The 25,964-nt window shown below is 31.2% G+C and overlaps 1 protein-coding gene across 1 annotated transcript; it reads right to left on the minus strand.

Moving 5' to 3' along the window:
- Positions 1-5,648: 5,648 nt before the first annotated feature.
- Positions 5,649-25,964, minus strand: LOC129973044 (uncharacterized). The gene is made up of 2 exons (XM_056087400.1): positions 25,881-25,964; positions 5,649-7,343 (listed from the first exon to the last, which is right to left on the minus strand). Exon 2 carries the CDS (start codon positions 7,328-7,330, stop codon positions 5,699-5,701), a length of 1,632 nt encoding a protein of 543 aa, XP_055943375.1. The 5' UTR covers positions 7,331-7,343; positions 25,881-25,964; the 3' UTR covers positions 5,649-5,698.

A 25,964-nucleotide genomic window follows, 5' to 3' on the forward strand; every position in this document is an offset into this window, starting at 1 on the left:
TAAAGAAGAAGAAAGTTCTTTTGTTCAGTACTTCGAAACAACCTACAAAAAAAGACCAGAAAAGTGAGCCTACTGCTATAGAAAAGGATTAGGAATAAATACAAACATGAAATTAGAAAGGTGGCACTGCCAGATAAAGTATGAAGAAAGTGGAGGAATTGTAATGAAAAAATTAGATAAATCAATCGCAGTTATTACGAATACCATCACTAAGAAACTCCTGGCAAGAGTTATATCAATAGAAAGAGGCAAGCTGACACATAAAATGATTTCAAATCGAAAGAGACACGCCAGCAGCATAGAAATGAAAGATATTTATAGTTCTATTCAATTAAATGAAAATACATTTATTATTACGAAAACAATTGGAGAATCAATTTTTACTTAAAATGTAGAAAAAATTAATGCTACAGAATGCTGCCCAATGTCATGTGACCAATGCAATGTGTGCATACACTCTATGTCTTGCACCTGCATTGATTATTCAATAAAATTTTTAATTTGCAAACATATTCATTATATTTGTCAAAAATTAGAAACGAATGATAACTCACAACAAAATGTAGATAACATTGAAGACAATTTAATTATATATATCGATGGAAAAAAAAAGAAAAGCAAGTTTGTGAAAAAAATGCAATAGTTACAACTCTTCAAATCACTGAAGACCTAAATATTAGGAAAAACCGAATGATTCAACGTTTAAAAGAACTGCAGTCAACAATATTAGAATGGGGCACATTACATCCTCTTCCAAATGTGGAAGAAAAAATCAAAGCCATAAAAGCAAGTTTTCAGGTGGACACTGCTTCGACTAGTAGTTCTCATAAAGAAAAGGAAATGTCAAAAGTATCCAAAGCTCCACCAAACAAACATATTACCAAACAAAGAAAATTTATAGTAAAGAAGAAAAAAATCAAAACAAAATCATCAATAACAATTTTTTAAACTAATTATTGTATTTAAGTTCAATGTTATTTTAAATTATATTAAAAATATTAGTCCTTGAGAGACTTTAATAGAAATTTTGGAAGATGTATATTTCTGTATAAATGTGTGTATTTTTTCTTTTTTATTTACATATAAATAAAGTATTTCTACTTTTTTATTTGAAATTTTTATAAATTTACAAGGACTGCCAAGTTATTAATTTAATTTAATTTCAATTAAAGGAGTGCAAAATAATAATAATAAAAAAAACATGTTGACATAGATTTAAGTAATTGAATGAAAACAAGAGAATAGATATTTGAATAAACAATACAAAAAGCCTTGAGTTTCATTACAATAACAAAAAATGTGATACTTATGAATTAACAGAGAAAGATTGGCGATTCGTTGGCGATAATACGATTTTTTTTTTTTTTTTGTATAAACAGCACATACAAATGCTTGTTTTCTTCTCGTAATTTATCGCTTATAGGTTGATGCACTTTGGTGTTACATTTGGAGATTTTTGGCCCTTCCGTCGTTAATTACTATCAAAATATACTTAAAAGGGGAAAGTATTGAGTAATTCCTTAAAACATGAAAAATCAATGAATAACATAATTCTTGTATGAAAACCCATATGATATTTTAAAAAAATAACATCTTAATGGCAGTTTTTAATGATTGAATAAATTTTTTTAAAAAGCGACTGAGTTAAATGGTTTGAGTCCTAGTCCTGCAACAATATATATATAAATATATACTTCTTCAAAGGTAAGGGGGAAAAAATCTTCGTAAATTACTCGTAACCTCAAAAGAAATTTAATCCACAATTAGAATATCTATAAATAACATATAAATCGCAGAAAGAGCGCCTTTAAATGGTATTTAATCAGTAGGTAATGTACTTGCAATATAAATTTTCATTCAATCGTAGTAAATTATTAGTAATATAAAATTTAACTCACTACTTAAATTTTAATTAATTTTTTATTTTAAAATTGTGTTTGAAACATTCACTAAAATATTCTGATACAGATAAAAATGAGCCGGTAGATCAAATTGTAAATTAATTTATAATTTTGAGTAGCGTTTATTTGATAAAGTGATGGAAAATACTCAGTTTCGTTTTCGGATGCAGTATTTCTATAAAAAATTACATAACTTGAATTCTATTATTCATAAAAAAAAAATTAAGAAAACACAGATGTGTCGATCCAAATAAATAGGCTTTAAAACGAAACAATAAAAAACTCAATCTTTAAAAAAAAAACCAATCTGCCTTTTCAATGCAGTAAGATTCCTTCAACCCTCGATTATGCTTTAACGCTTATCCAACAACATAGCTGCGGAAGAAAGCAGCAACACGGTTGCGTATGATAACCGGACTTACCCACGAATAAAATAGATTCGCCCATCCAATCCACAACCGTGTTGAGCTTTAGCCGCTAGTATTCAATAAATGAGAAATATAGTGCTAAAATAAATCATTGTACAGTAAGAGATAAAGAAAAAAGGATTCATAGACAATCATCAAACATATATTAATAATTAATTATCAAACATACATCAATAATTAACCATCGATTAATACATCAAGCATATTACACTACAACTCATAAGCATGTATCGTTACGAGAAAACCAAAACAGTATTTCTACAAGGTTAGAAGATTCTAAGCAATACTTAAAATTTTTGACGAAATATTTAGATTAAAAAAGTGAACAAAAAATTGCAAACGATATTTCAGTCGCCAACAAAATTGCGAACCAATGATTACTATGTATAAAAACTAATTTTCTTCACGCTCTTTATCCCAAAAATTTACTTATATAGGTGATAATAACAAAATTAAAAAAAAAATGTCTGACACTGTTTTTATTTTTCAAGAAAACAACATATTTTGTACTTTAATTCCATTATATATATATGTAATGATATTTTAAAACTGAATTTAATCCTAACTAATTTCCTAAATTTTTCAGACCAAATTCAGACCATGTCAAAGTCATTCTAAAATATTCTCTTATTTCTTGATCTCATTCCACTTTTAATTCAACTGAAGCTGTGTAAAAATGACTGCGCCATCAGTTGCCCTTGCCAAGGTGAACACGAGTATTCAATTGACACGTGGCTAGAAATCTCATGTTATATAAGACTAGTGATCATTTGTTTATTTCCCTTCCTTACTTCTGTTTTTGTGCCCCGCTGTGGCGGACTTGCCTTGTCCGCATCTCTGCTTGTAAATAATTTTGCCTTGCAGGGATGGATGTTAAAGAGAATTAAAAAATCCAAAGCGTCTTCTATGTTTTCAAACCTGCCTTCTAATTTTCAGAAATATATATTCCAGAATTTTAGCGATCTGTCCAACAGAAACCAAGAAAAGTCCGATTGGTCTCGAATCTTCTCGGCCCGCCACCCGGGAACTATAAAAGGCCGACACTCTCAAGTTGGAAGAATCGTCGGAGTTAGAGTCGTGAAATGAGTCGTCGGGAGGATAATGAAGCAACGGCAGAATAGTCAGCGTTGTATGGAGCTCAAGCGTGTGCTGAACTGAGCTGTGCCGAGTCCTTGTGTTTATTGTGGAAGCAGCATTGAGTCCTGTGAGGAGTAGCCAGTCGTGTAGTAGTGAGTCGGCAGCTGTATACAGCTAAAGCGAGGAGATAGTAAAGAATTTCAGCAGTTTACAGCAAAGCTCCGAAGATACCCTCTCCTCGGAATTCTGTCTGGCCGCTTTGTGTGCTATGGTTGATTACTACTCGTATCTCCCCTAAAGTTCTGCATTGCTGCCTCATTCTGGCGGGGGAGTGCTCCTGGGCGAAATACGTCGGGAGAGTATTCTCCTGGTAGGGTCACCCAAATCGTGAAGGCCATTCCATTATGCTCAGCTAAATGCAATGCAGGCATGAGACAAAGTCAGACTTCAGCCTTTGGTACCTCTGGGTCCTTGACCTCTTGGAGCTGCATTTTAAGCCCTTTTATCCTGACTCGTCGATTAGGAGACAATGAGCACACTGCGAAGCTGTGCTACATTGTTTGAAGGCGTTCGGGTTCATGGACCTGGTTTGATGTCACTGTCGACCAAGTGGGATAAGCCGCAACACAACACTACTCGTGGGCTACTGTTTGCTGCCCTGTGTTAGTCTCGGCTGTATATTGTAGAGATGCATAATCCACGATTTTTTTAATAACAAATAATATTGCTATTGTTATTTTTAAATATGCGTTCCAAATATCTGTTATTTCAATCATATTATTAATTAAAAATTATTACTTAATATTAAATATAAAATTTATTCATTGTAATTAATACTTAATTTACTAATTTAACTAACGTGTGATTGAATTAATTTATCTGTTTCAGCTTACTTCTTAAATTTTATTTTTTTTCTCAAAACTATTTATTTAATTTATTTACTAGAGTGAAGCATTTTCTGGAAAAGATGAGTTAAAAATATATGTCATTTCTTTAAAATGTTTACTTTAGTCCTATATTCTACCAAAAGATGGTGCCAGCAGTAAACAGAGTGCATGTAATCAAAGTCAATCATGTCACGAGCAATTTAAAATGATCTGTATGGAATAGCGCATCATCAAATACGAATATCGGTCACTCCCGTAAAGTGGAGCGGTGACTTCGCACTTTCCAGTGAAGCCTCGCACTTTCCGGTGAAATCACCGCTCCGATAAATTTTAGTGATATGCAATTCAATGATACGATACGATAATTCCAATAACCGGTCCGTTCACTTTTCAATCCAATCACAGATTTCTTTCGAGAGCTTCCATTGGACAGATCGTATCGATTGTTACTTGACAGTAAAGTCACCGCTCCGGCAAATTTCAGTGATATCGTATCGATTGTACTTTCTACCGTGATCCAAAACCTGTAATCGAAATATCATCAGTAAGATCGTATCAAGGATTTGAATCACACCCCTCTTTGAAAAGTATTGATCACTTGTATTTGTGACTTTTTGATATTGGTTACGTAATAACCGCTCTGAAAATATTCGTCATCCCTAGTATATTGTCGTCTTTGTATTAGTGCCTTCGTGTTAAATAAACGTCGTTTGTTATTGCGGTCTGCTGTTTTCACACCATACACCCAATACAAGCGAACCCAGTGAATTTACGGACTTGATGGAATCCGTAACAATATATATATATCCTCACTTTGTTCATTTTTCAATCACCGACCTTTTATTCTTTTGAACCAAACTGCAGTGGTTGCAACATCACAAATTGCACATCACAGTGGTTGCAACATCACAAAACATTTTTTTCCCTGTTAAAAAATAAATTTTCAAAAAAACATTTCCCTTCTTCAATATTATTTTCCTTTGTTTCCATTCAGAGTGAACATGAAATTGGAAAAACAAAGATTATGTATGATTTGTGTAGTTGTTACACTGCTACTCATCCAAGCAATATTACTACGATGCAACGAGAACCTATATATTTATATTGCTATAAAATATATAAATGCTATTTACAAAATATTTACAAACAAAATCAAAGGTGAAACAACATTAATTGCAATTATTCTCACACTATGTGCAATTTTAAATTTTGAATTCCTCCTCCTTTACATTTTGCATACAAGAAATATCGAAACAATATATCTGATCCAATTAATAAAAGAAAAAATAAATATCAAAAATTCATAAATAAAAAAAATTGAATAAATTTAAAAATTAACTTAATCGCACACCAAACTGAATTTTAGGGATAAAAATTATTAAATATCTATACATGTCCTTTACATTCAATGGTGAATATTAGATTTATCAACAGTTCTTGATGAAAACATAAACTCTCTGATTTTTTCTATAAAATCCATATTTATGCTATTGCCGTGGATACACGAAGACTCGTTAGGTTTGTTGCGGTTAGGTTTGAACCTTGGTCGATACATAAAATCTTCCGATCTTGTTCCAAGAAATGAAATACATCTTTTCTCTAGATACTTTAAATCTTCAGGCATATGCATGGCAATAAGATTTCTCAGTGATTCTTTTGTGTTTTCTCTTTTGAAAAGTTCTAAAACGCGTTCCCCATTTGGCAAAAAGAGACTAAGCAGCTTCTCTTTCACATCAGAGTCTTCGAAATTTTCACGGAATTTTCGAGATTTACTAGAACCCACAAGTTTGTAGAAAACATACATATTCAAAAATAAAGTTCTGAGAGAAATAGAGCTAATTTTCCAAACAGCGATCCAAATGTGTTCGAGATGCTCAAACATATATATTGCAGGCAATGTTTCAGAGACACGGAGCCCTAATTGCTCACCAGCCATCGGTATAAAAAGACTGAAACCATCGATAAAAAATCGATAAAAAAATCGAAAATGAGGAAAAAGCGTTTCAAAAATTTTTTGAAGAAAATGTTCTTTAAGATCTTCTGAAATAAAATTCCAAATTTCTTCAGCGTTCTCTGCAAACGTTAGAGACAAAGGCCACTGAAGAAAATGGGAAATCATTTTTTGGGTGTGTTTCCGAAATACAAATGATTTTTTTTCAGAGCTTAAAGAACTAAATTCAGAAATGAAACATTGTAGTCGACAGTCCACTACAGGATGTTTAAAAATGTATTCGATTATTTCTTCACCACCGTACCTGACATTTAGACATCGTTTGAAATAATCCATACAGGCGACATTACCACAACCAACAGCATCTGTCCAATGTAGTTCGTCATCACCAAGAATGAATTCCATAAAACTCGACGCATCTTCCCTGTTATTCTCTATCGACATACAACCACGAATCCAAAATAAAACTTCACTGGGCTCTATCACATACCGGTCGCGAGAATTCCTTATGTTTAATACAGTTTCTAGGTCAGCATAAAATCTATTATAACAAAGTAAGGTTCGAGGAGAATACGGACTCTTTCCAGTATGGCTTGTGTCTTGACTTTCCAGTAGCATCTTTTCAAAGAAATACTGCCTCACCGAGGGCCATAGCTTTACAATCTCCATTTCCTGGAAATTTGTACAAGCCAGTCGGAAAGCAGTTACATTGTCAAGCAGTCCACTATCGATTAACTTCTCTATTGTTTTAGAATGATTTATTAGCCCGTCACCATTCAGTACAAGACAGTTGAAGAGCATTTCTCCAGTAAGCCATTTTGGCGAATGTTCCAGCTGCGTCTTTGAGAGCAAGAATTTCATGAAATAGAGCAAATGCATGCCAGCAGGCTTCGCTTGCATCGATACAACCGATTTTGACTGCTCTGGCACGGGAAGGCTTTGCACGTCGGCAAGCACAGCATCAATCAATTTTTTAAAAAGCTTTTCCGATGAGCCCCCTTTAGTCACATCATGACGAGTCCACATCAAATATGCAACATGAGCACCGCTCAGATTGGAAAGGGACTGTACAGAGAGGCACAGCATCTTCTTTAGATATCTGTAAAAATAAAAAATATACATATATAAGTAACATTTCTAATTTAAACTTGAAAAGAAAGATTACAAGCAGTTAATATCATTCCTCAATGTAAAATCTTTTTCAATTTAGGTAACCAAAAGCAAGCTACTTTCAACCTACCTCAGCGTACAAGTTGGCTAATAACAACACTGAGATAAGAACTAGCCATCAAAGCCAGATTACAACCTCTCTCGTAGGAAATATGTCGCGTTATCGCAATGGCGATAACTCGACCTTACATCCTTAATATAACTGCCAGAGAAGCGAGAACTAACTACCATAATAGAAGTTTTTCATTCATATATACGGAAGCCTGCAGCGGGATCTTGAAACTAGGTGACTAAAACATTTAAGCCTACTTCTATTCATTGCTATTTTCTTAATATGTCATAGCGATGAAATTGCTGTTCATTCTCGGATTATGAAACCCTCAGCGCTTTTGCGCATCCGCCAGGAAGAATTTATTTTCTCAAACAGGTATGAGAGTCGATCGGTTATTTGGTTTTGTGGTGTTTCATGACGCAAAAGCCATATCTGCCCATAAACAGGTGTGAGAGAAAAGATGAACGGAGGAGTTGTTTACATTTAGCAATAGGCTGAACTCCGATTATTCGAGGAACTGAAAAGCGTAACAACAGCTTATGTTTCTGCGTATCATCCCTTGCCGAAATGCCACCAGCTTCAAATTTGCTAGCCTCGGGATCTTGAAACAAATATTATCTAAATGCACAATTCAACATCACAATATAATATATATCAAGTTTAGTTTAGTTATATTAATGTCCCGTTTTAAGCAACACTAGGGCTATTTTGAGACGGACCTCGTAATTTTAAACCGCGGTCAGATGACGAGGACTACACCTGAGCTAGCCCTCCTCTCTCCACACCAGCGGGTGGACGTTTGGCTCTGACGGATTTAACGTGCAATAGATCCTCTTACACGACGGTTCTTCGGTGGAATCGGGTCTCGAACCTGAAACCCTATGGCTCACGAACCGAGACCTTACCACCAGGCCACCACGGCCCATAATATATATCAATAAAAATATAAAAGAAAAATTCAATTAATGCATGTGCAATTATTATAAATTAATTGCCTTTCACGACCAATTAGTTCGGAGATATTGGCTTATTTAATTTCAATGAAATTTTTTTAATATAAATTTATGTACATGGTTAGGCAAAATAGGCAAACATCAAAATCTTATTATTTTAACTGTCGTATTTGAGTTCTGTTTATTGTACACATGTACCTTTCATTCTATTGGATATCAATTTAATGACATCATAGGATTATTAGAAACCTAAATATCCGGTTCACCGTTCTTCGAATTTTCATGATATTGAAAGCATTGTAGCAGTCAAAAAAAAAATCGAACCCGAGATTTGATCCCCATGTTTTAGACCTCTCACAGTTCAAATTATACATTTTTGGATTATGCCTATCTGCCCGCCCGTGATAAAGACGACTCAAAAACGCTTTGAGCTAGACGGATGAAATTTGGTTTACGGTCCTCAGATGAAGTTTCTCCATTTCTATCTAATTGTTAGCGAGATCCACTCAGAAGAAGTCTGACTATACGTCTGTTTGAATATATGTTAACACGATGACTACAAAACGAAGAGAGTTAGATGGATAACATTTGGTACAAAGATTTATCATTAAAAACGGAGATTTGTATCAAGTTTTGAGTTAAATCTGTCAAAGGCTTGACCATCTGTATATCTGTATTTTCACAAACTAGTAAACGCGACAACTCAAAAACGCACTGAATTAAATACATCAAATCAAGTATGTGATTTTATGACTAGATTTGCAGTTTTGCGACAAATTTGTTCCAAAAGGTTAGAAAAAAGTGACTAAAAAGCAAATTTGATTTTTGGATACTATTAACTGCATGCCAGGGGTAAATCGCCAAAAAACTCGCCAAGGATCACATAACAGATTCAACATAAATAATAAATCCAAACCAAAGATTACCGTTTCGCAAGTACTTTACGCCAATTCTATGCAATGCGATCTCTGATTTAAATAGGTCTATAATTTTTTTTGCGTGGTGGTGGTGGTGGCGGAACAACACTCTTATCAGAGAGTATGTCAGCAAGCTTTGGAAACACCATTTTGGCTGGTTTCATTTACTTTGTGAACTATGCAGATATTAAACAGAAACCTTCTTTAGCATACAATAATGGGGAGAAATTAAAAGATTAAATAGTTGATGAAACGACGAAAACAGTTTGAATCTCAAAGCAGACTTTCTACTTTTAGAAATCAGTTAAAAATATATTTAAAAAGTTCAGAAAAAAATTTGCACGAATATTAAAGTGGTATCATTGAAGAGAAAATATTTTGAATTTTAAGATGGCGGGAAAATCACTATTGTGTTGTAATATTTTCGACAGTTATAACACTGGAAATGTTAAAATTTCAGAAAAATTGTCTCCGGAGGTACACATTTCCAACCTCCAATATATATATATATATATATATATGCGCCATGTTTGGTAGCTCTAAGTCAAATGATCTGTCATGTACACACATTCATATGTACATATGAATGTGTATATATATATATATATATATATATATATATATATATATATATATATGCGCCATGTTTGGTAGCTCTAAGTCAAATGATCTGTCATGTACACACATTCATATGTACATATATGCTAGGAGGCTTTGCTCGCCAGCCAAGATGTTGTCCGCTACTCTACATTTTCGAAACAAAAATAAACAAAAAGGGAAAAAATATTCAATTAACGCACATACTTTAACCCTTTCTAAGGCCGTGGGAAGTATGCTTCCCACCAAATTTATCAATCTTTGTATGAAATTATGTAGGTTGGCATAAGTTCTGACAAATTTTTTTAGTAAGTCAAAAAACTTAGATGCTTCAGTTCTTTATCTCAGACAAAATGATGTGTCTTGATTTGTCACTTCATTATTAATTAAACAAATTAATTAATTAATCAAATTAAATTTATCTAATAAGCTAAATGAATCCCTTTTCTTATTCTAATTTTAAGCCTCAAAATATTTTAACATAATATGACTAGAAAAAAATGGCCCTTTAAAGGGTTAAAGAAACCCCACATGGGATAATTCAGAAATATATCAAGTAAAACATATTTCTGAAGCAATTTGCACACACATTTTTATGTACACAAATTTGGCAGGCAGCTTCAAGATTATAGATCCGTCTGCTCTGTAGACGATTTTGAACGAAGCTTTCAGGAATACATGTCGCAATTAACATACAGTATGTTCTTTATGCCGAGTTTACACTCGGCCAGTTATAAGACGGCAAGCAGACAGCGCTTGCGTAGAAAAATGCTGTTCTGTCGATAGCAAATTATTGTCCTGATCGAACAACAACATGCCGCTGCATTGTCTTTTTTTTTTTTTTTTCTTTCTCCCCTTACTGCGCACGCGTTTGTTTGGCTTTTGGTTTTTTTTTTTTTTTGGCTTGAAAAAATTTATCATTTATCATAGATTAAATCCGACATTTTTTGCTCTTTCTGATGGGAAGTTGTGTTCCTTTTTTCCTTTTAATTGCCATTTCTTTTCTAATTTTTTCCAAATTTAGGTATGTTGACCTTTTTTTAATTTTACCTCGTTTTTTTGTGTAAATATCCATCATTTTAATACGATGCAGAAAGAAAAAGAAAAATCCGGGGACACTAAAACGGCAGTTTATAGCCAAGCATGGAAAGCCTGAATCTAGCTTATGAAATTGTGGCAAACATAAATCAGTCCCCTTCTGCGCATGCGCTTCCTACTGACAGTCTTATAGCTGGTCGAGTGTAAACCCGGCATTAATAACTTGCTTCAGATTTTAATTCTCCTGCATTATTCCTTCGTCAAAGTATTTCTTTATTCGAGAGAATTGTTTTAGATTAGAAACTTTTAATTAATTTTGGAGCAAGCTATATTAACACTTTACCGACCGGCCGTCGATTAATCGACGTTTTGTTCTCAGCGCTTACCAACCGGCCGTCGATTAATCGACGTTTTGTTCTCAGCGCTTACCAACCGGCCGTCGATTAATCGACGTTTTGTTCTCAGCGCTTACCAACCGGTCGTCGATTATTCGACGTTTGCTCCCCAGCGCTTACCGACCGGTCGTCGATTAATCGACTTTTGACCGATCTGTGGTGACTACGTTTTCCACCAATTCAGCATGCCCTGAAAAAAATTCAGCTGTCGTTTTCTCGAGTGCAGCTGGGTGCAGCTGAGCGGGCGGTGAAATGGCATAGTATGTTCGAACCGCTACCGGTCGGTAAAGTGTTAAAACTAGTGCAAACTAGCATTTCACTTTGAATCAATATCAAATAAAACTACTTTTTAGAATGGGCGACCTATTTGAGGTGTAATACCTTGTCAATTGAAACTTTTAAATTTAATTAGTTAATTAGATGATAATGTCTATGGCTTTATTTGAATTTTCATGTTAGTTAATCAATACGGAATATTGTTTCACCAACATGATCTATGGCTTTATCTGAATTAATACTAAGGGGGAGTATTTAGAAATATATTTTTTCTTAAAGACATTCCCATTAGAGTTTTTTTAAATATATTTTTTATTTAATTTGATTTTTTTAATGTTGGTTAAGCAAGACGGAATATTATTTCACCAACATGATCTATGGTTTTATCTGAATTAATACTTTCTTGGGAGTATTTAGAAATATGGTTTTTTTTTTTTTTTTACTCTTTCTTAAAGACATTCCAATTAGAATTTTTTTTAAATATATTTATATTTAATTTGAATTCTTTCATGTTGGTTAAGCAAGACGGAATATTGTTTCACCAACATGATCTATGGCTTTATCTGAATTAATACTAAGGGGGAGTATTTAGAAATATGTTTTTTCTTAAAGACATTCCCATTAGAGTTTTTTTAAATATATTTTTTATTTAATTTGATTTTTTTAATGTTGGTTAAGCAAGACGGAATATTATTTCACCAATATGATCTATGGCTCTATCTGAATTAATACTTTCTTGGGAGTATTTAAAAATATGTTTTTTCTCGTAAAGATATTCCTATTAAGAGTTTTTTTTAAATATATTTTTATTTCATTTGATTTCCTTCATGTTGGTTAAGCAAGACGGAATATTATTTCACCAACACGATCTATGGCTTTATCTGAATGAATACTTCCTTGGGAGTGTTTAGAAATATGTTTTTTTTTTTTTTTCGTAAAGATATTCCTATTAGAGTTTATTAAATATATTTTTATTTAATTTGATTTCTTTCATGTTGGTTAAGCAAAACCGCATATTGTTTCACCAACATGATCTATGGCTTTATCTGAATTAATACTACGGGGGAGTATTTAGAAATATGTTTTTTCTTAAAGACATTCCCATTAGAGTTTTTTTTTAATATATTTTTTTGATTTAATTTGATTTCTTTAATGTTGGTTAAGCAAGACAGAATATTATTTCACCAACATGATCTATGGCATTATCTGAATTAATACTTTCTTGGAAGTATTTAGAAATATGTTTTTTCTCGTAAAGATATACCTATTAGAGTTTTTTTCAAATATATTTTTATTTAATTTGATTTCATTCATGTTGGTTAAGCAAGACGGAATATCGTTTAACCAAAATGATATATGGCTATATCTGAATTAATACTTTCTTAGGAGTATTTAGAAATATGTTTTTTTTTTTCCCTTAAAGACATTCCTATTAGAGATTTTTTAAAATATATTTTTAATTAATTTGTTTTATTTCCTGTTGGTTAAGCAAGGCGGAATATTGTTTCACCAACATGATCCATGGCTTTATCTGAATTAATACTTCCTGGGAGTATTTAGAAATACGCTTTTTTTTTCCCTTCTTAAAGACATTCCAATTAGAGTTTTTTTTAAATATATTTTTATTTAATTTGATTTCTTTCATGCTGGCTAAGCAAGACGGAATATTGTTTTACTAACATGATCTATGGCTTTATCTGAACGAATACTTCCTTGGGAGTATTTAGAAATATATTTTTTTCTTCTTAAGACATTCATATTAGAGTTTTTTTAAATATATTTTTGTTTAATTTCATTTCTTTCATGTTGGTTAAGCAAGACGGAATACCGTAATCAGGCCTTGATTCCCTTTCTCGTCTGCTAGTCTTAAAAGTTCTATATTTATGCAATCTGAATATCAATACATCCCTTTATTATTTTTTGGATTTAATATTCATATAACAAATTAACTTATGTAAATTTTGATTCTATCATCCGCTAGTATATCAATGCAAAATTCAATTACATGATATTGTTCTATTTATATAATGAACGGTAATTGTAAATTTATAAGAAAAAGAAAGAAATTCAAATTAAAAAAAAACAAGTTTTAACACACTATTAGAAATACAGCCGCGGAGAAAAAGGGAGTTGTAAAATAATTTCTTTACAACTCCCTTTTTCTTGATTGCACAATAATGTATTTGAAAGTGAAGATTGTGTGCTGGATGAAATGACTTGAAGACACATATTGTCTTTTATGTGGTTTATTGGTAACATCAACAACAAAAGGCACATGAATACGCTATAATGTAGCAGGCCTAGAGAACTACACATAAAATTTCTCGGGAGAAAGAGAGCCGAGATCACACTCCCCCTAGTACAAGAGTCAAGTTTGCTTCTTTTTTCTACTGGAAAAAAATATACTAAACAACAGGGAGACCATGTGATACATGATTGGCAGCTAGCTCCACCCAGGAAGATCACGTGGTTAGCTGAATTCTTAACATCCTGCCCCCGGATGAACCAGGGGGTTCATCAAAATGTTCAAGAGTAAATAATTATAGCTATATTTAATGAACTGTAAATATAACTTCAAGAAAGTTACCTGGTAATTCCGAAAAAAAAATATTAAATAACAATTAAATTCATGAGTACGTATGAAAAAAGAACATACAGCAAGAGAAGATATAATAAAAACATACAGAAAGAGAAAATATGATAAAAAAAAACATACTGCAAGAAAATATGATAAAAAAAACATACTGCAAGAAAATATGATAAAAAACATACTGCAAGAAAGTGTGATAACATACTGCAAGAAAATATGATGAAAAACATACTGCAAGAAAGTATGATAAAAAACATACTGCAAGAAAGTATGATAAAAAACATACTGCAAGAAAGTATGATAAAAAACATACTGCAAGAAAGTATGATAAAAAACATACTGCAAGAAAATATGATAAAAAAAACATACTGCAAGAAAATATGATAAAAAAAACATACTGCAAGAAAATATGATAAAAAAAACATACTGCAAGAAAATATGATAAAAAAACATACTGCAAGAAAGTATGATAAAAAAACATACTGCAAGAAAGTATGATAAAAAAACATACTGCAAGAAAGTATGATAAAAAAACATACTGCAAGAAAGTATGATAAAAAAACATACTGCAAGAAAGTATGATAAAAAAACATAATGTAAGGAAAAAAATATATGAAAAAAAACCATTTCAAATAACAAATGCAAATTACAAATAATAAAATATATACATTAGGAGTCATCAGCTTTATTCTGTACCATTTATGCTATAATCATAAAAAAAGATATTAACGTTACTTTTGAAGAATTATGAATTAAAATTTCATAAGGAGTTATCAATGCATTGAACAGACTTTCCAATGGCAGCCTCGTTTTTTCTTAGTTAATTCTAAAAACTACATCAAAATTGAATTTCATTAGCCTCTGTCTATTTTTTTTTTTTTCGAAATTATGTATTAATAAATTTTTGAACCTCTAATGTTAAAATTAAATATTAATCTTTATTCACATCTTTAAAAAATAATATAATTCGTCTTCTTTGGTGGATATTTGGTTGAGTATTAGAGTGGAAGCCTTTTTATTCAGATTGAATGTAATATAATTATCAAGGACATTTTGTCTCGGTACAAGTGGTGAAGCAATGAAGAATAATGTAACAAGTTGCGAAAATAGTTCAATCGATTTTATAGACCTTTCAAGACGAATCTGGATCGTTTACTAAAGCATAATAATTCAAATATAGTCATTACTCTAACATTTTAGAAGTTAATACGTAGTTACTTAAAATTAAATTAATACTTAATAAATATTTCAATATTGGAATCGAATTCTCCGAAATAATGAAAAAAATATCCGAATATCTTTTCTGATAAATATTTTTTAAACTAAGAATTTAAATTTTCAATTCCTCAAATTAAGAAAAAAACTTTTAAAAGTAAGAATTATAGCGAGCAACACGAGGAAATATTCATATGTTGCAAAATTCATGCAAATCTATTTAACACTCCAAGTGTTTTCAAAGAGATTTTTCCCTAAGTTTAACAAAAGTGGGGGGAAAAAATCCATCTTTCACAACATATTGAAAGGCGTCCATTATTCGCTATATTATCCCACTACCAATTGTTAATAATAATACTGTTACAAACCTGCAATGTAACAACATTGCACGATTAGTTAGTTCAATCACTGGAAAAACCGTTTTACGATCAGCTCTGTTGGTTTGGATGCCACGTCAGTGATTTCAGCACTAGGTTACCATTTGGCAGCTTGGCGACAAAATAAATATAACCGAAACTTCTAGAATTTTAGCGATTGAGCCAATAAGAACCGAGATAAGCCTGTTTGTTCCAGAACCTTCTCTGCTCGCCTCCCGGAAACTATAAAAGGCCGGCAGTCTCAACAGCAGTCAGTCAAGTATCGAATCGTGGAGAGGATAGCGAAGCAACGGCGGAATAGCTGGATCAGTCCAGCGAAGGAAAAGCGTTGTGTGGAGCTCAAGCGATTGCTGAACTGAGCTGTGTGCCTTGTGTTTATTTTGGAAGCAGCATCGAGTCCTGTGAGGAGTAACCAGTCGTGTAGTAGTGAATCGGCAGTTGGATAAAGCTACAGCGAGGAGACAGTGGAGAATTGCAGACGTTTGGAGAGATCGTGGGGTAAAGCTACGCAGATTACCTCCACCTACTGAATTCTGTCCGGTCGCTTTGCGTGCTGTGTTTATTACTACATATTACTGCTTGAGGGCTACTGTTTGTTGTAGTGTGCTGCTGTGTGTAGCCTGTGTCTGTCTCGGCTGTATATTTGTAGTCTGTATATTTGACATCTTCGTGTTAATAAAGGTCTTCGTCTGTTGTTACTGAAGGACTATTTATTTCATCGACCAAAGCATCGGCAAAAGAACCCCTTGAAGATCCGTAACGATACTCTAAATTTCCCCAACAATTCCACAGATATGAGAACAAATCAGTCGATGAAGTAACAATCCATACAAAATTTCAACCATCATGTTAATTGTTTAGATTACCAACCAAAAATAATCGGTAAAATGCGATACCCGATTCATTTGTCAATAAATCGGCTATTTTGAAAAATGTAGTACAAATTACAGTTTGAATTAAAAGCAATTAAATAAGATGCCTAATAATCTACCCATGTAGCATCGTTGACAACAATTATATTGATTTCTTAGTCATCCGATTAAAATCAGTGTAAAATGTGACATCTGATTCGCTTGTCGCCATTTAAGTTATTCTGCCAAATGTATAATAAACTATTGGTCGAATGAATTTACAACTGAATCAAATGTTCGATATTATGTCGACTCAACTTTGTCGACATCCATCGCACTGATTCCTAAGTTAAGTGAGCAAAAACAACCAACAAAAAAGGCAACATCAGATTCACTTGTCGTCAAGTGGTTTTTTCTGGGAATGCAATGCAAACTATAGGCTGAATGGAAGACAATTGAATCTGATGTCTTCCATTCCTTAACTTACGGTTGTTAACCAGGTAGTCAAATTCGGGAAACATTCGCATACTTTCGATTGTTTACTGTATAATAATTTGCAGATCTATTTAACTCTTTGCACTCGGAACCCTCTGCACTCGCTTTGTAATTCGATGCATAATTATTCACCTAATACAAAGATTTGTTTACTGCTCTTAAAAATAAATAAATATATTGTCGCGTAGGTTCTTTAGTGTGGAACTCAATGACACATACAAGAAGTAGAGTTAAACCAATTTATTAATTCAACTCTGAACTGAGAATATAGTGATTGACAGATCTTCTGCTTTTATACTAGCAGGGAAAGTTCCAGAATACTTTTCTGGAGACAGTAAGAAAAGTCCAGAACACTTGTCTGGTAAACTAAAGAAACGTCCAGAATTTTCTGGAACATGAAATAAAGGAAAACATAAAATCAAGGAATTAAATATTTACACAGACTGTGAATCGCATTTTCTCTAGTGAGATTCGAACATACGATCGCTTGATTAAGAGACCAGTGCTATGACCATTCGGCCATGGAGAGTTGACTGCCTCTTTTCAATGCGGCAATATAATTGTTTTAATTTGAATTTCCTTGAAAAATTAATCTACTTTTACCATTCTGTAGGCATTTTTGACAATCAAAATTGAAAAATAAATAAATAAAACGTCAAAATGAAGCACTGTCTTGAATGTTGAGTGTGAGGTACCATCGCAGTGCAAAGGGCTAAGATTTTTTACCGATAAAACTTTTAATTCTTTAAAGAAGGGAGGACACTCCCTTCCCTATCTCCCCATAACATGACTATCATGTTTTCCAACACAATAATTAGCTCATTTATCCCATTACAAAAGGATACTGCAACACACTTTCTTAGCATTCCGCATGAATTTGTGGAAACATCGATAGACTTTCAGAATTCATGCAAGATGGTATCCGCCGATGATTCCAATGAATGAATAAAGAGAATCGATGATGATCGTTCGATAGCTTTGGAATATTGCATGCATATGAGAAATGGAATACATTGGTATCCCAGTTCGGAGAATTGACCACACTTCCATTTCTTTCTTTGGGGACATCTTAAAAGAATAAGTGGACTGAATGTAAGGAGACATATGTTGGTTTCCTTATTTGCCGGTATATATTGACATAATTCATAAAAAACCGCAGAAGTGGAATTGTATCTAAAGAAATTTGTAAGGATTTCTACATCTCTTGCTAAATGAACTGTTTCAAATAGAAGTGCATGCTTTGCAAACATTGTATTATAACTTTTCCAAACCCAGTGTCATCTGTTGTGGAGTTCGGTAATTTAATTCAAAAGTTGTATGGTAAAAATTTGCTATTTTCCATTGGACAATGTAATAAATGTTTATTTTTTAAGTGTCCCAGTTGTTTGGGGCATGCTAAGCAAGAGCCCGATAGTTCTTGACAGCATGTAAAAATTGTCCTTATTGGAGTAAAAGAAAATAAAGGAATAAAAACCTAATGATTTATTAATACAAAAAAAAGATAAATAGAAGAGACTTTAATATGTTCTAAATGCAGTGAAAATAAAGATTTTGACAGGTATCATTTAAAAATTTAAATATTAAAAAAAATGTGAAGAAAATTAAAGTTAGAATATTTTTTTATAATGAGCACCTTCTAAGTAAATTTAAATTTTTTAAAACTTTCAGGGGAAGAGAAACATAAATGAAATATGGCAACATCTGACAAGTTTTGCAAAAACTAATCATTTTCCTTAAAAAAATATTTTTAAGAAAAATGATCATCACATATGAAATGAATTGTTTAAATATATGGTTATGTAAATTAGGAGACCTACAATAATCAAATGAGCTTGCACTCACATATATTTGCATTAAAAAAACTTTGTTACACACACTATTACAATCAATGTAAAAGAGAAAGCACCACAATTAATATAAATGAGTTCGATACATAAAGGGCAAAGTGAAACATTTTTATCATGAACTGCTATCAAAGAAATTTGGTTTAGTTTAGTTTTGTTATATTAACATCCCGTTGTAAAGCAACACTAGGGCTATTTTGAGACGGACCTCGTAATTTTGAACCGCGGTCAGATGACGAGGACGACACATGATTTTTGGTGGAATCGGGTCTCGAACCTGAAACCCTACGGCTCCCACCAGGCCATCTAGGCCCGCTCAAAGAAATTTGGAATTACCTTGTAATGTAGATGATAATTGAAAACTTAATAGAAAAAGGGTAACTTAAAAAATCATTCAAAAAAAAAATCCTAAAGAGAAAACTGATCTAACTCTCTTTCTCTTAAACACCATACAAGTTATAGTTCAAATTGCTCCCTTCTTAAATGAATAGGAAGGCAAGTTTTTTCATGTTTATTATAGAAAATTATAAAGTTATAACTTTGCCTTCTTGGAAAGAGATTTTCATTTTTAAGAGAATCTGTCCATATTCTTGGTGAAATGCAGAATAATTATTTTAACTAAGACCTGTATCGGTTATTTTAACATTTGCCAAATAATTACTGATATAAGAAGAATATCAAAATATTGACATAGTCTTTTTCTTGTGTGATTATTTAGTTCTACTAGTTTCATTATTTTTATATATTTCACAGATTTCAAACTACCCAACACATAGAGAAAAAATAAAAAAAAAAAAAGAACTAAATATTATGGCATGATGTTTATCAGCAGTGACTTGCAAACATGACGTACTATCATCAACAAAAACTAAAATGCTGTGCGGTCTTTTTTTTTTTTCCATATGAATGTTGTAACATATCAATGATATCCATTTATTTGGCAAAAAAAAAAAAAAAAAAAAAAAAAAAAAAAAAAATTTTTCACCTTCAAATTAATTTTTGTCAGTATTTTCTGAACTCGGTAGAACGTTTCATTTAGGGTTTATGCACAAACCGACTTTTTGAAAAACCGGTTTTCGAATACGATATTTCCAAAAAAAAAAAAAAAAAAAAACGGTTTTTAAATTTTTGTCAAAAAAATATAGAATAGGGAAAAATATTTTACTTAATTTATATAAAATAAAAAACGAAATCAATATATATATATAACATATTTTGGTTGAAGTAGAATGCAGGTTCGAAACAGTGAAGAGACTTGGTATTTTTAATTACGTTTTATTCTATTCCGAGTGGCAGGCATGATTATATACAAGAAGACGCGGTGTGGCACCAAGCAGAAGTAAAAAGAGCGAAAAAGGGGACGAACAGATGATGAATAGCCTTATATAACATAGGATTTCCGGCCACGCACCGAGGGAATGACCTTTGACACCTTTTCAAGGGTAAAAGTATCACTTTCATTTAATACGTTACTGATGGCGCATTATTTTTACAAAGGGATTAATTAAACAGAAAGTGGAATTGGATCACGAAATAAGATATAATCTTGGAAATTAATTAAATTGAAATTAGAATTAAAATATATATATATACAAAAGTATTAGAATCAAGTTAATAGGAAAAACAAAAATCAAATAAAAATTAAACCAAAAAAATTATTAAAAAAAGAATCCGGACAATATATATATATATATATATATATATATATATATATATATTGTCGTGAGACTATTTTAAGCCAAATTTTTGCGCAGTAGCTTCTGAGGGGAAAGACCCCTGAGCACCCGAGGGCAGAAGTCAAATGAAGTCAATGAATGCACCCGAGGGCAGTTCTAGCTCAAATGAAGATAGCATACACACGCACTCGCTTGCACAACCCCCTTTTACATGCGGGGGGAGGGCTCATTCACGCACCTCACAGAGAGAACACAAGGAAGAGAACAACCATGCCCGAACCAGGACTCGAAACTGGAACGCCTAGATCACGGGGAAGACGCGCTACCCCTAGGCCAGGTCGTTGGCAAGTCAAAATATAAAAAACAAAATTAAAGATTGCATATACATATTACTTATACAAAATAACGAAAACTCAAACAAAAATTTCAAACAATATTTATATTATTTTCACTAATTTTAATTTCACCTAAGAAAATAGGATTTTAAAAAAAAACATAAAATATCCACTGAACGGTGGCTAAGTCTCGTTCTTATTTTGGACACAATATTGCCTGAAATTGAAAATACTCGTTCACTAGTTACTGAGCGTGGTTTTATAGTTTTCATGGCATCAAAGAACAAATCTTAAGTTTTTTGTTCCTTTATTCGTTGCTTCGAATAATGAAAATTCTGCTTTCAGTGTCTTCGGATTTATAAGTTTTTCTTCTGGGTCTTCAAGAAACTAAACAATTATATTATTTCCGACAATTATTTTATGAACTGCTTTCAAATGATTATGTAGATTGCTCGTAGATGATCCTTTGCAGCTCAACGTTTTATTACAATGATCGCAGATTGCCTTGTCTATCCCGAACTTTTTGAAACTATCCCAAACTTCCGACTTACTCATTTTTATCTAAAAATGAAATTAAAGTTATTGAATAAATATTTTTGAAGTTTATTTTACAATTTATTATTTTAACTGTTGATATTAATGTAATTTAAAATAATCTAATCTACACATTTTCTAGGAGTTTTGAAAAAAAATAAAATAAAAACACTTCTTAATCTAATTCTGAAACTTGCTAAAGACATAATTTATGTTAAAACGTTGCGAAAGAAAATATGGAATATTTTAACAACACCCTGTGTTTTATTTAAAATCCTATTAAACAGAAGCCAGAACTTCTTATTTTACGCTAATTTTTGATAGAAGAAATTTATATAACATTTTAATTTTTAAATGTAAAATGGAAAATACAAACATAAAAATTAAACATACTTAAACCTAAACTTTTTACCAAATATAACAACTTTATATTTTTGTTTCCAGTTTTCACCTTCATAATATTAAGCAAACCTGTCGTAACTCGAGACGGATCGGATTCCGAGACCACATTTCGACAATTCCATTTCATTAAGATGCGAGACGCGGAACGATGAGCACATTTGATATTGTATTTCTCGTATAAGATACTTTTTTAGTTCTGTCTTGTATGTGAGTCTTATGTCATTTCTGACAGCATTTTATTTGAGCTGAATATTTCGTATTGATATGGCTAGTTCAAGTGGTGTAAAAAAGCTTTCAGGAGTGGTACGAAGGAAATTTTATATAATATCATTAAATACTGTGACCAAGAAGCAGAAAACGGGGAATTATTTATTCCTTTCACACGTTCTTCGAAACGAGCCAGTCAAATTGCTGACGTTTCTATTTGCACCGACTTCATACCGATAGACAAAACATCCGACGGGAAGCAAGAGATGAACTTTATCAAACTTTTGTTTCACCTAGAAAAAAAAAGTGAAAAAGAATGTTCATAAAAAACATAAATTGACGAATTCGAGATGCAACTGTGCAGTGTACAAGCACTGGCCAACACAACTCGCAACATTGAAAAAATGTGTTTGCTGCCCGTTACATAGAATGAACAGCATATCAAATAAGTTTAAAATTAATTTTTACATAATAATATGAATTCTAAAAACCGGTTTTCTTAATTTAAAAACCGGTTTTCGAATGCGACAAATTTACTTTAAAAAACCAGTTTTTTAAAACCGAGTTTGAAAACCCTTTTTTAATAAAACCCTAGTTATATTAAAAAAAATGATCTAATAATAAAGAAATAATCAAAGATAGCCATTTATGATAGAGTAGATTCAAAATCCACAGTTGGAATTAGCAACATGTTAGGTATGTTTTTAAATTCCGCGAAATTTTTGAATTTGTAATGAAGTACAGAAGAATTTGGCTAATCAGACATTTTTTCGTCGACAGTTAGAAATTCAATTTTCTTTTTCAAATCTCTTAAAATTCTAATGAATATAATGTTTAAAAAAAATCGTCTGTAATTCAAATTAATTTTGGTTGGTTAGAAATTCAAACTAAAAATCAAGATTATTCTTGAATTGTCTTTTTTAGATTAATACTTCCCTATTTTGTGTTCATCATGTCTGTTTCATTTTACATGGTAAGTATTTAATTTTTTTAAAAAAAATCTGGCTTAAAAAAGTCGTGGAAAATTTAGAGTGAAGTTGCATTATATTAAAATTCTTCCTTATAATTAGTTATAAATATAGTGAATTTCAAATCATTCATCCAAATTCTATTCTACTTTTCAAAATAAATAAAATTACTTACTATTTATTCTTTAATTATATATTATTTATTAAAATTGCAAAAGATTATAATGACATTTTTAACTCTAAAATTTTTTTGCTCCTACCTAAATTTTTCATGTTTCAGTTCATGAATAAATTTAAATTTTATAATAAATGTCATCATTAAATTTTTAAAAAATTATATTTTATATAGAAAATGATGCTTTATTTAAAATACTATGCAATGATGGCAATGTCAATTCAAGTCTTTGATGTAGCAACTAGTAGTACTTAATTATTATTTTTATTTAGTGTGGATATTAATTTAAATAATCAATTTGCTCTAGAAAATATATGCTTCATATAGCTATAAAAGATATCAAGAATATTAGCATAACATTTACTCAAGAATATAAACTAATTAATAGTATATGGCAAATATGTCAAACAAAAATTCTTTGTGTTATGATTTTTATATTTGTCATGCTAAAAAAAGTAAACAACAAAAAGATTTATTTTCAGTAAAATTTCTATTACTCTCGGAGGAAAAATATTTATTTTCCAATTACTGATGATTTACAACAATTTTTAAAAATTAAAAACTTTTCTTAATTATTTTTATTTTAGTTTTCTAATTTAGCTTTATTAATTGAAGATAATAATAGTTTATTATCTTCAATTTGTAATAATTTAAAATTTTTCTTCAGCGAATGGTTTGAATAAAATTATAAATGGGGATGACTTATCACATCACCTACGCAATGTAAATAATGGATTATTTGCCCATTAACTAGTTGTTTGATCATTAGACATAAATACTGAATAACTGATGTATTATTGAGTAGTTTAATAAATTAAATATGGTTAAAATATAACTAAATGATTATTACTGAAAAAAGTACTAACATTTCTGGGAAATTTAAATACATCATAAATTAAAAAAATCAATACATGTTTAATATTAAATATGTTTATATTTGACTTTAATATTTAATTATGCATGTGAATATGTAAGTAAATAATAGAAAGAGGCATATAATTTTTTTTCTTTGTCCATGAGCACCATATACCTTTGACCGTCACTCTGTATGATTTTTGCTGATTCAGCCAACTTTAAAATAGAAACAACAGCCCTGCTTTTGAAAATTATGCTTGTAAACTTTTAGTCATATATCTCATGGGAGATACTTTTAACTAAATCTGACAGCTGACTATAAGAATAATCATCAAAAAGAAGAAGAGGAAAAAAAAAAAGTTCAACCAACTAATGTCAACAGTAGACATTATGACAGTGGAAGAAATTTATATTGTTTTCAACTGCAGATGAAAAATTTAATAAGGATATGCTTCAAAATGCATGCATATATATGAAAGAAAAAAAGATTCATTTACATTTTATAAATATAAATAACAGAGAAAATATCAAACAAAGTAGGTACAGTTTATTCCTCCTAATATTTACCATGTTTCCAGGGAAAAAAAAAAATTATAATAACATTAGTTAAAACTTCAAGACATCAAACTAGAATACATTTAGATTATGATAAAACTTCAGAACATGTCTATATTGTCACCAATATAACTTATTTGAAAAATTGAGCAATCTATTTATGCTTTCTTTTGCAAGTTTAAGCATATAAAGCAAAATAGAACCACTGTGTTATATTATTTCTTATTTACATAAGAATGCAGAAAGAACTTGCAAATTTTCTGAAAGAATGGAACAAAACTTCGAATAATTTAAATCTATCATAAAAATGGAGAATCATTAATAAAAAACACTTCTTCAATGTTACTTATTTATATATAAATAGGAAAAAATATAATAGGTATCATTTCAAAAGCTTATGCTAAATTTTATTAAAAACAAAATAATCTTTTCATAAACAGTTACAGCAATGTAGATAATTTATATTACAACCAATATAATATGAAAGAAAAATATTTCAATTTCCCCATTTAAGAAGTAATCACTTTTCTTTTAGTTCTGTTTAATCTAACAATTTATTCTGACAATTTTTTCTTGCTTAAATATTGGTCTCATATTATAAATTGAAACAAAACAAATAAATAAAATAAAGAATTATTCTACGAGATTTAAAAACTAAGCCAATAAAATAGAATAAATATGCTGCCTGCTAGCCTACACTGTCAATATTATATAGTATAAAAATTACTTTCTCTTTAATTAACACTAAAATTACCGAACCAATCAAAACGACAAATCCATCTCTATTGTTTGTTTATTTGAATGAAAGGGATTAAGGGATTTTTAGCTACAAAGGCTGTCATCTCAATCCATCTCTAGTAGAATCTGTATCTATGTCGATTTCTGGTAATTCTAAGCTAAATAGGAAAATATTACAATTAGCTTGAATCGTAAGAGGGAAATTACGTGGACTTGCACATACAAATAACATTACATTAGAAGAAACAAAAATGTTCTTAAAACGAAAATAAAACCCACAATCCTTTACAAATAAATTAACCGCATTATCTCTTATTCAAAATTGATACAAATGTCAAAACCGACCTTTAAAGGATAATGCCGTTGAATGATGCCAAAGGAATTTATTGAAAAAAGAATATTAAATTTTTCACAAACTTACTCTGATATAACTAATCTTCGTATTTACTGAATTGGGGTAAGGACATTTCGAAATTGACACTTTCTAGAGGTCGGCCAGACCATG

The sequence above is a fragment of the Argiope bruennichi genome, chromosome 6, assembly GCF_947563725.1.
Source record: "Argiope bruennichi chromosome 6, qqArgBrue1.1, whole genome shotgun sequence".
Lineage (NCBI taxonomy): Eukaryota > Metazoa > Arthropoda > Arachnida > Araneae > Araneidae > Argiope > Argiope bruennichi.